This window comes from Theobroma umbraticum, unplaced genomic scaffold (genome assembly GCF_002168275.2).
Source record: "Theobroma umbraticum cultivar Fairchild unplaced genomic scaffold, ASM216827v3 scaffold_89.0, whole genome shotgun sequence".
NCBI classification, from domain to species: domain Eukaryota; kingdom Viridiplantae; phylum Streptophyta; class Magnoliopsida; order Malvales; family Malvaceae; genus Theobroma; species Theobroma umbraticum.
This window is the reverse complement of record NW_018397271.1, coordinates 3,842,868-3,854,161: the sequence shown is the minus strand read 5'-3', so window position 1 is coordinate 3,854,161 and position 11,294 is coordinate 3,842,868. Positions and strand designations below refer to the sequence as shown.

The 11,294-nt window shown below is 33.7% G+C and overlaps 1 protein-coding gene across 1 annotated transcript in view; it reads right to left on the bottom strand.

Annotated features, from left to right (window-relative positions):
* Nucleotides 1-2,777: 2,777 nt before the first annotated feature.
* Nucleotides 2,778-11,294, bottom strand: part of GLU2 (glutamate synthase 2) — a 42,520-nt gene continuing 34,003 nt past the window's right edge. The window contains exons 28-33 of the mRNA XM_021441680.2: nucleotides 7,343-7,485; nucleotides 7,158-7,251; nucleotides 6,565-6,803; nucleotides 6,403-6,481; nucleotides 4,886-4,969; nucleotides 2,778-3,499 (exon numbers count right to left, since the gene is read on the bottom strand). Coding sequence (XP_021297355.1) covers nucleotides 3,338-3,499; nucleotides 4,886-4,969; nucleotides 6,403-6,481; nucleotides 6,565-6,803; nucleotides 7,158-7,251; nucleotides 7,343-7,485 — 801 coding nt within the window. The 3' untranslated portion in view covers nucleotides 2,778-3,337. The remainder of the gene's footprint in view (nucleotides 3,500-4,885; nucleotides 4,970-6,402; nucleotides 6,482-6,564; nucleotides 6,804-7,157; nucleotides 7,252-7,342; nucleotides 7,486-11,294) is intronic.

Genomic DNA, 11,294 nt, shown 5'->3' with positions numbered 1-11,294 from the left:
GGCGTTTTCAAGAGGTTTCTTGCTTTAGGTTTGGTTGGATTTTGGCTTAGAGCACACATAAGGCTTTTTCCTTCTCACATCATTCTTTTTTTTATCCGTGATTCTTTTATCTTTCCACAATGACATGAGAGTTTATGATTTGTGAGGATTTGACCCTAATGGTTCCGGTTTGTACAGTTAGTGGGCGTGGCTTGCCTGAATTCGGTATCATGTTCTGATCCTTTCGGCTTTGTCTTCTCGATGTCAATCATGGGTCTTCAATTATCCTTGTTGTGTTTTGGGTTTCAAGAGTTTATTTGGCATTTTCACTCTTTCGTTTTCTTCTTCCTTCTATTTACATTTTTTTTTTCTTTTTTATCTGTGCTTTAATGTGTTCTTGTGTTTTACCTCTTCAATTTGGCCTTTTGGGTTCAAAACCATTTGTCCCCTTTGGGTTGTTTCAGATTTCATGTATTTTCTTTGTTTTTGACCTTGCTTGGAAATTAGTTATAGTTTTTATTTCTTTTTTCTTTTCTCTATTCATGCTCGCGGAAATTTACTATTTTTATTCTTTACCATGTACTTGTTTGTTTCCTCATGTTCTTGAGGCTATTATTTTTATTAATTTTTTTGTTTAGGGTTTAGGGTTTTATTTTCTAATTTGGCTTTGCTTATACCTCTATTGGAAAATTGGATTACACACATGTTCAAAGATTTTACATAAATATGTTCTAAGTTAGGTTTGTGTTAAATTTTATAAGTGGAGGACAAGAAATCAAGGGGGGAAAGAAAATGTGAAGGAAGGGGTAAATCACATAATATTCATCTCCACCCTCCATCCTTATTAATAAATAAATCTAAATACCATATTGTAGTCAAAATCAGGGATTACAATTTTATTCTAATTATTATGTTAAAAATACAATGTTTTATTTATTGCTATCTAATAATCCTTTTGATGTGAGAAAGGGAAGTCAACAATTTTTCAATGCTTTACCCAAGGAAGGGGTTGTGGGTTCTTGGAAAGAATCAAGTTACAACATAAAATTTTCATAAATTTATGACATGAATCCATTAAGAATGTGCTGTTTATTCTTGCTGATGGATAGGCAATTTGTGTCAATGTTTGATCACGCATTGAGAAGAATTTTGTTGATGCTTTAGTCTACAACTCTATGCATGTCCTCTTTGTTTTAGATCCCCAGGTTTACACTTCTTACAAGGGATTTTGTTTTTCAATCCTTGATTTCTTTTGTTTGTTTGTTGGGATCTGACTTTGTATGTTGTTTGACCTTTGAGAATACTAGGATGATATATTTTGTTGTAAACAGTCAATGTATAAACCATCATTATAATGATTGGGTTATAGTGGTTCAGTCTCACTCCCATTAATAATGTTACTATCTCAATGTATTCATAAATGCCTTTCCTTTAATAATACTCTACTGTACCATTTTTCCTTCTCTATTTTTCAGATAATCCTAATATCAATCTCAACTTCATTCCTTTCCTTATGAACTATTTACTAAACATTTAATATTTTTTACATGTAGAGGATCCTCCAAGACAACCCATGCATCAAAGAAGGCCCTTTTTGAAGCGTTTTCTAGTGACCCTTGATGCTGAGAAATTCTGTAATTCTACCCACAATAATATCTTTTTATCTAAATCCATTTCATCCCAACAGTAATATTGACGTTGAATAAGTTTTTAATACATCTTCATTTTCATGTTAAATTCTTTTTTGATTTTGAATTTTATCTTTATCATGAAGGTATTTAACTTTAAAAGTTTATATTATAGTGAAATACAAATATAGAGAATAAGTTACACTTTATATTTAAAAAAAAGTTGTTATTGTATATCATATTCAAAAAAATATTGTTATAGTTAAGAAAAAATCGCTACACGTTTTAACTTCAAAAGTTTATATTATAGTAAAATACAAAAGAACAAGTTACATGCTATGTTTAATAAATGTTGCTATTACACGCAATGATCAAAAAAATATTACCCACTTTAGCTTAAGATATTACACACCAAAACTTCAACAGTAAATATTACACACCAAGATCAAAGCTTTAGTACTGGATGCTATATGTCAAGGTCAAAACTTTAACACCAAATATTACATGTCAAAACTAAAGCTTTAACATTAAATATTACACACCAAAGCTTTCTGCTTCTTATTAATGTTACAAGCCAAAACATGAATTATTTTTTTACACGTCAAGGCATATTCTACCATACTTGAATCACTAAAAAACTCAACACTAATAAATCCCAAAACCTGTTGTTACTATGTCATACCTTTTGGTTTGTAAATCGATAATAATATGACGAGATGATGAGAAACAAACATAGAACATGTTTTGTAAATATAGATCAATAAACCGAAGAATATATTGTTACCTTCGATCTATAAATCGATGACAATATGATGAGATGATGAAAGACAAATAAAAAAAGATAATGAGGGTGGTAAAATTAAAAAGAGCTAAATGACAAGAAAAAAAAATGAAAAGTATAACAGACGAATTGCAAGCGAGAAAAATTGAGAATATTTAATTTTAAAAGTATTTGGGTCCTCTCATTATTAAAATTTGTAAAATAGTTTATTTTTAAATTTATGGAGATGACCATTTCTCATAATTTTCTTTATATATAAATTAGTTTGTTATCCTGTTTTGGATTATGAATGCTACTTGAGCTATTATTAACATTCCTATCATATATTCGCACTTGAAATTCTAAGATCCACTCCTGCAAACATCCAATTCCTGTAGGGTTAGAAGGAAGAAATTCCTCTAGGGTTATTTTTTCTTGACACATGAAATACGTTTTGTTTAGGCATAATAACAACATAGAATGTCAGGAACAAGCTATGGAATTCATGCACATTTAGGTAGTGATATCCTCGTGCATTTGGACTCCATGGAAATTGCTATCTCAAAAGTTCCTATTTTCCAATTGTCGCATCTTAAAACTGACTTGAAGCACAATAACAACGGGAAAAACTGAAGATATGGGCATACGAAATTTGAACTGGATGAAAATGGCTGCAAGTAGCAAGCCATGACCGTTTTACAATTGTTTCCCACCGTATAAACCTTGACAAGATTTTGAAAACGAAACTAACCACTATACAACTGCTATATCACTGGGGGCTGAATGATTTTGCGTGGAGAGGCAAACATTGATAATCTACCTTTGATTACCAAGGTTTGTCCCTCCTCGCCCTGACCTCCCGCAGGCATCAAAGCATCCATAATACCCTCAACCCATCCCCTTTTGGTTGATCTGTACAGGGTGGGGCTGCAATAATGCTCTCACTGAACATACAATTAAATCATTTATCTTATGCTGACTGCAACGTCACTTGCTCAGCAGCTGTACTCTGATAATCCGCACAAGCCTCAGGGGTATCTTCTTCACTAGGAGGAACCAGCTGCCAGAACAGTGGTAAGTACTTGTCCCACTCCTTCAGAATCGTAGAGCCTTTGGTGCTCCCAGTTTTTTCCTTTTACCATAAAGATTCACCAAGTAAAGACATTGTTTGAGAGATTAAATAAAGCGAATGCAGTTGTTAAGGTGATTTGAGACTCTGCAACTAGTAGACATCAGAGATTTAGAATTCAGGGATCTTTTCAAAGAGTTAAAACCACAATGTATCAGTAAGAAATAGTAAAGGCAAGATCAATGAAACTAGAGTTTAAAGTTAATGACAGTCTTCATTCAATGAGAGACTACTGATTATAATTCTAACCAACATTATTAGACATTAACATCTTAAAATTGATTCACTTAGACAAAACAAATAATATCAGATGGGATTTTCAACTTATAGCAGTAGCAGGGGATTGACATAGAATTTACAAAATCATAAAAAAATACAAAGGCATGTTGTTGATTTACATCCTAGCTTTTTTAGGACTAGATTTTAGTTTGTGGAGATCATCAAGGAAAATAAAATTTGAAAGGAACTTTGAAACATATTGTTCTTTTGTTTCTAAGTTCCTTTTAAATTTTATTTTCCACGAACTAAGATAAAGTCTTCCAAAAGCTAGGAAGTAAATTGATAACAAGGATGCACACACACACACACACACACACACACACATAGATCCAACCACTTCATCCTTTTTTATTCACACTTATTTTGATTTACACAGAGATCCTGGAAAAAGTTTCAACTTTTATGGATTTTAATAATTTTACATTTTTTTATAATATTGACTGTTTAATGCCTATATGTAAAAAAAAAAAAACGAAGAAAAGAGAAAAAAGAATCATGCAAAAATAAATTTCAGATAAAGAAATAGTATAGGTATTAGTGTTCAGAAATGAAAAGAGAAAAGTATTCTTAGATATCCCAAAAAAGAAAAGATATATGAAAAAAATATGCATTGGAAGAAGTATGTAAATATATATACATAATACATATATATAAATCACCAATATCATGTAAAAGTAAATGTAGTTTATAAAAAGGCATTAAAATAACTTGCTTGTTAACTATCACATAACAAATAAATCACTTAAAAAGATTAACATCAGATATTATTAAAAAATTATAATTTAGAGAGACTCATCATGGTTTCATTATTTTATTCCTTTTGGGAGAATATAAACACTTCTTTATATAAAAAGGTTCCTAAATTTTTAACGTCATTTTACACTAAAGGATTAGATTTCTGAGGGAGCCAGATCGCTTCATATAAATTTTGGAGAGCCTAAACTAAATAGATATATGAGAAAACTAAAAATTAGGTGGGCCATGGTTTTAATGTGGCTCTGCTACAGGTTTGCATGTAGTAGCCCTTAAGCCGAAAAAAATGTGAGAAGTCATGTATTTATGTGTTGAGTTCATTCATAGTGATTGTTGGATGATGCTGGGTGAACTTACAACATGGGCATCAATAAGGCTCATAAGCTGCATCTGTCCTACTGGGGCGGTTAATCTTTGGATCTTCACAATTTCCTTGTTTACCTGATCAAACATTTACGAAGTTGTAAGCATGTGGCTTTGAAGAAATATTGATGATGATAAGAGAGAAGAAGCAATAGCAGCAGCAACAACAGCTGATGTCATAAAATTATAAACAAAAACGGCTAAATAATTATGGAAAATTAATATTGAACGTTTAGATGCAACATGAATTTGTAAAGGAGAAAAGGGGGACTGGGTCGCAAAAGCGTGAATGAAATAAATGTAATCATGTATGAAAAATCCTCTTACATAAAGAGAACAAAGGAGAGAAAGAGAGAGGGGGAAATAAAAAAGGAAAAATTCAAAGTTTTTTTATTAACCCTAACGTAGAGTACCAACAGTTAAAGGTGTTGGAAGTCAAATGGTAATAGTGTTATATATTTTGGATAAATAACAAAAAAACACGTAGTGGTTTGAGGCGAAATAAATTAGTCCCTGAAATTTAAAATCTAACAATTAACTACATACTTTTCAAAAAAGAAAAAAAAATTAATTAAACTGTGTATTTTTTTTTGTTAGAATTTTCTTGACTTTTAAGAATAAAATAACTAGAATATCCCTTATTTCATTAAATTAAAATTAATTAATAATAAATTAAAAATTAAAAAGCTTGCAAATTGTTGAAAATAAAGTTATCGATATTAAGTAAAAATAACAAAAAAAGTACAGGATTTTTCTTTAATTTTAAACTTCATGGATAAATTTATTCTATCTCAAACCACAGGCAATTTTCTGTAATTTTCCTATATAATTTTCACTTAGGTATTGAACCCAGCAGAAGAAACAGAACAAAAATATTAATCTCCATTGACGTGCATCTTATACCGCTTAGGTGCTTGGCTTGCATACAAATGAAGCAAGTTCTCAGCAAACATGCTGTGATAAGTGCATGCAAGAATTTCATAAGCAGATTGGATATGAAAAACAGGCCTTCATAGCAAAATCTGTGCATCCAGTGCTTTGGCTAAGGATTGCAAGCCTCAAAATTAGGGGCAGAAATTGAAGTTTGAATTTTTTTTTGGTCTTTTGGCCAGGGGAAGGTTGGGATAAGAAATTGGATAGCATTACAAAGCTTAGCATCAAAGAAAAAAAAAATACAAAAGTAATAATAAGGTGAACTGAAGCAGAGAGGGGATTAAAATCGAATGAGAAGCATTAAAATATTGTCATTAAAGGCAAAACTTGGCGTATGTTTAATATGGCAAAATTCTGTCTGAGGGCCAGATCAAGAAAATGAGGCACACAACTGATGACATGAATTTGTTAAAAATCACTTCCCATAGCAGCAGAAAGGCCTCATCACAATTTTAAGCACATAGCATTTCCAGAAATTATGTTCAAGGATGCAAGACCATTAAACAAGACATTTTCGATTATATAATAAAAATAAGAAGCCATGAATAAGAGGAAGATAGGCCTGTTGCTGCACAAACCTTGGAGATGAGAGTATCATCCTCATCAAGTATGTATGCTAAACCTCCAGTCATTCCAGCAGCAACATTTCTACCCACTCTGTGAAAAATAAATACCAATATTCAAATGAAGTTGCTTCATGATAACCAGTACAAAAAAATAAATAAATATCCATTACTCACTTTCCAAGTACCACTACACAACCACCAGTCATGTATTCACAGCAATGGTCACCAGTGCCTTCAACCACTGCTTGAGCAAGTGAGTTTCTCACAGCAAAGCGCTCTCCAGCCTTCCCTCTAACGAAGATTTGACCACCTGTTGCCCCATACAAACATGTATTTCCTACTATAGTTGCATCTTCAGGGCAAAACCCGGTATTCTCAACGGGAGTTACTACCAACTCACCTCCAGCCATACCCTTTTAACATTTATAGAGCTCAGTCAGATTCTATGATGAAACAATGAAGAGTTCAATCATTGCCCGAAGGCTCAGCTTAAATATATATTTCTTTAAAATTTCAACTTAGCTTGAAAGTGGGCCAACAATGTTCACAAATCACTTTAGTTAAATAAAAGTCACTCCATAGGATTGTTTTGAAAATTCATATTTGGAAAAGCAAACTTATGGGTGCTCAGTTTATGTGTTCAGATTGTTTCATAAATAGTTCAGTCCATAGTGGCTGACTGCAGAGTCAATAAAAAGATCAACTGAATCACAACAATGCAAAATTTTGCACTAACCAACTTCAAAACTTTGGATAATAAAAAATACCTTTCCCACATAATCATTAGCTTCTCCAATAAGCCGAATATTCATTCCGGGAGTCAGGAAGCATGCAAAAGATTGCCCAGCACTACCAGTGAATCTATGGACAATAAAAAAAGTCCTTTTAGCTTGCATGAATAAAAAGATGTGCTTAAAGTACCAACATCAGCTGTTAAGAAGTCAGATCTCACGTTATATTAAGCTGCCCTGCAAAGCCAGTGTCACCATATTTCTTTGCAATCACACCTGCTATACGACCACAAACAGAACGGTCCACATTGTATATCTTTATAGTTTTATGCACCTCTTTCTCATTTTCAATTGCATCTGGTATCTGGAAAGAATTAAAGAAAGCTTCTTAATTGCTGGCTATTAGTAACAGCTCATACTAGAGATATTGCAGACTAAATTTAATTCAATTAACAGTTTTTGTAACCTAATTTAAAGATTAAACCTACCTTTTTTCTTTGTTACCTTGTTTTGTAATTTTGTGTTTCTATCAACCAATCTAGTCCCTCTAAAGAATTCAATCTAAACCAATTGGCAATAGGTGGAGAGGCCCCAACATAAATGTACAGTCACAACAACCTCTAGACTTAACCAACATGGGATAATAGCACTTAACACTCCCCATTACATGTAGGCCAGCACTTGGACAAACAAATAAGGGGCAGGAAACAACAAGAACAACAAGCAACAACAAACTTGGCTCTAATACCATGTTAGCTCCAATATAAAACTAATTAGCAATAGGTGGACAGGCCCAACTCAAATATATAGCCAATGCAAACCAAAACTTAACCGATGTGGGAAAATACCATTTAATATATGCTACTGGGTAAATTCAATCAAAGGATTATCTTTTTCCAAGTTAAAACTGAAAGCCCTTTCTAAACACCAAACCCTTTTAATGGAAGATGGGAGATGTTGATATTCTACCATCTATACATCTTATGTCAACTTGTACCTGGACTTAGTAGTTTTTCTTATTCAGATAGCAACTTATCATAAGGATTATTAACAGAAACAGCCACAAAGTCCTTGACAGTAGCAATTTTCTACAGTACCTAAGATAGAGTAGCACTCAAATTTCCGACATCATGGTCAAATCTTTAGTTGACAGATTTTGCGTATCAAACTTTGTGACTGTAACTCCCAACTTAATGGCATACTTCACTTGAAAATTCTCCTGGAGTCTTGAAGTGTAGAATTTTCTAGTTGCCTTGGAAGCACAAACAAGGACATGGGATACAGGTACAAGTATGACACAATATGGACATGGTGACACGAAAGTTTCTAAAAGATTAGGATATAGAGACACAGGACACGACAATGAAAAAACAATCTGAATATATAAAAAAATATTTTAATTAATTTTAGTTAAGCACACAGTAAAAGGTCATTTAGAATAAATAAAATCAATATTTATATATATAAATTATTTGTCGTAACAAGTTATTAAGGTAAATTTATGCACTTGAAAAATATCTTTGCAAATAGCTTAATAGTCTTCAAGTTTGGGCATTAAAGCTATTAAAAAGGAATGCTATGAGCTAAAAAGCTTAGAAATCATTAGGTCCAATCTGAGCTATAATCAGTATAAAGATTAACGAGTTACTTTTTATTGGTTACATTTTATTGATTAACGACTTATCCAGTTGCCCTTCTCCTTTCCAACCCTTTCTTTATCCCACTCCCCTCCCTATCTCTCTCAACCCATTCACCGGAGTATGTTGGGCTGGAATGCCTCCATTCCCATCCCATCCCATCCTTTATGATCTCTGGGCCTTCCCTCTATGAGATATTCCCAGTGCAGAAGCATATTCATGCAGAATACTCTTGCACTTTTTTACCCTCACCAGTTGCTGCTTGATCAGCAGGGAGGAGCATCCCAAAGTATGGGGCAAACAATCAAGCACTTGAACTTTGTCTCCCGGGATCCACCACAGATTAGGTTTGAGAGCAGTGTGATGGGTTTGTTGGTGAATGGAAGCTGTTGACTGGTGTTTGATAGAGATCTTTTAGGAATAATTTTAGGAATTATTGTATTTTTGTCTTTGATTATTAGGGCCTAATATTATGCTTTCTATATTTGTGATAACTTCTTCTTTTAGAGCTGTTTTAGGGTTAACATGGATATATATATATATATATATATATGGGCTGCTGTAAATAATTTTTTTATGACAGAATAAAAAACTCTCTTGGTTTTCCTCCCAACATGGTATCAGAGCTTCTGCCGACTAAAGAAGCCATATTTTTAATCACTCGGTAGTAAGGGAATCTTGTCTGCTACTCTTGACAGCTGCCAGAAGCCTTGCTTGACTGGTGTTTCAAATCATGGCTGATGGGAAGAAAACAGCTACTGAAAATAAGGTTGGTTTGATCGGTGAGAATCCCTCATTACAAATCAGTCCCGTAAAGTTAGATGGAATTAATTATCTTGCGTGGTCAAGATCTTGTCTATTGTTCATCCAAGCTAGAGGTCTAAAAGGATATGTTACAGGAGATAAATAAAAGCCAGACATCACCAGTCCCACCTACAACCAGTGGGAATCTGAAGACTCTCTTGTAATGTCATGGCTCATTAATTCCATGCAACTTCAAATTCTTCGAAGTTATCTGTTGCTGAATACTACATCTAAGATTTGGAATGCAGCATCTCCAACCTATTCTCAAGTGGGCAATGATGCACAGATTTAGGAATTGCGGAATAAGGCGCATGACATGAAACAAGGTGAGATGACTATTGCTCAATACTTTGCCGAATTGAGTGGTTTATGGCAGGAACTCGACTATTACCAAGATTTCCAAGCAACATGTTCTGAAGATGCAGCCAAATTTCAAAAATTAGTGGAAATAGAATGCATATATGATTTTCCTGCTGGTTTAAATATGGAATATGATCGAATACGGGTTCGGGTACTTGGGAAGGATCCTTTGCCTTCTTTATGGCAAACCTATTTATATGTGCAGCAAGAAGAAAGTCGAATAAGTGCCATGATACACACAGTTTCAGTAGACAAGGCATGGTTAGTTGCAAATTCCTTTCGTGAGCAGCTGAAAGTCAGTAACCAAGGTCCATCAGACAAGGATCATGTACACTATGATTATTGTGGGAAGCTAAGGCATACTAAGGAGACTTGTTAAAAGCTGAATGGTCGACCAATTAAAGGTCGTGGAGGTAAACTGATTGTCTCAACCTGACCATAACCAGACCTATTCGAAGCAGTAGAAATACCTAGAGAGACAACTAATACTGGGAGTCTTTCCAATGAAGAAGTACAAACCCTAAGGCGCCTTTTGTCTCAGCTTGATTCTCAATCAACCACAACTGCTTCCTCCAATTTTGTCAAAACAGGTACAGCTTTTCTTGCCAATCTTGATACTCATAATGATTCATGGATTATAGATTCTGGAGCAAACAAACATATGACTGGCTCTTCGAATAAATTCTTAACTTATTCTCCATGTTTAGACAATGATAAAGTCCGTATAACAGATGGATCTTTAGCATCTATATCTGAAACAGTTCTGTTAAATGTACTCCCACCATTAATCTATCTTCAGTTCTTCATGTTCCTAGTTTTCCCATTAGCCTTTTATCTGTTAGTTCAATTACAATAGCACTTGATTGGAAATTGAATTCTTTCCAACTCATTGTGTTTTTCAGGACCTGAAAACAAGGAGAAAAATTGGCTTTGGTAGATTGCAAGATGGCTTCTTGTATCTACTAGAGGAAGGTTGTGGTATCTTGATTCTAGGTATAACTCAAGCCCTGTTAGCAGACTTTGTGAATGTTAACCAAGAAATAATCCAATGGCATAGACGATTAGGACATCCATCTTTTTGTGTTTTAGAAAAATTATATCCTAGCTTGTTTAAACAATGCAGGTAGGATTTTTTTATTTTTTTGCGACGCTTGTGAATTTGCTAAACACACCAGACATTCTTATCCTTCAACATCTGGTTATTGCACATTTATCAGTGGAAATTTAGTTACTTGGAGAAGCAAAAAACAGAATGTGATAGCTCGGTCAAGTGCAGAAGCAGAATATAGAGCTATGGCACAGGGTGTTTGTGAATTACTATGGCTGCAGAAAGTAATGGACGAATTGCGATTGTCAGAAGGGAAATGTCTAT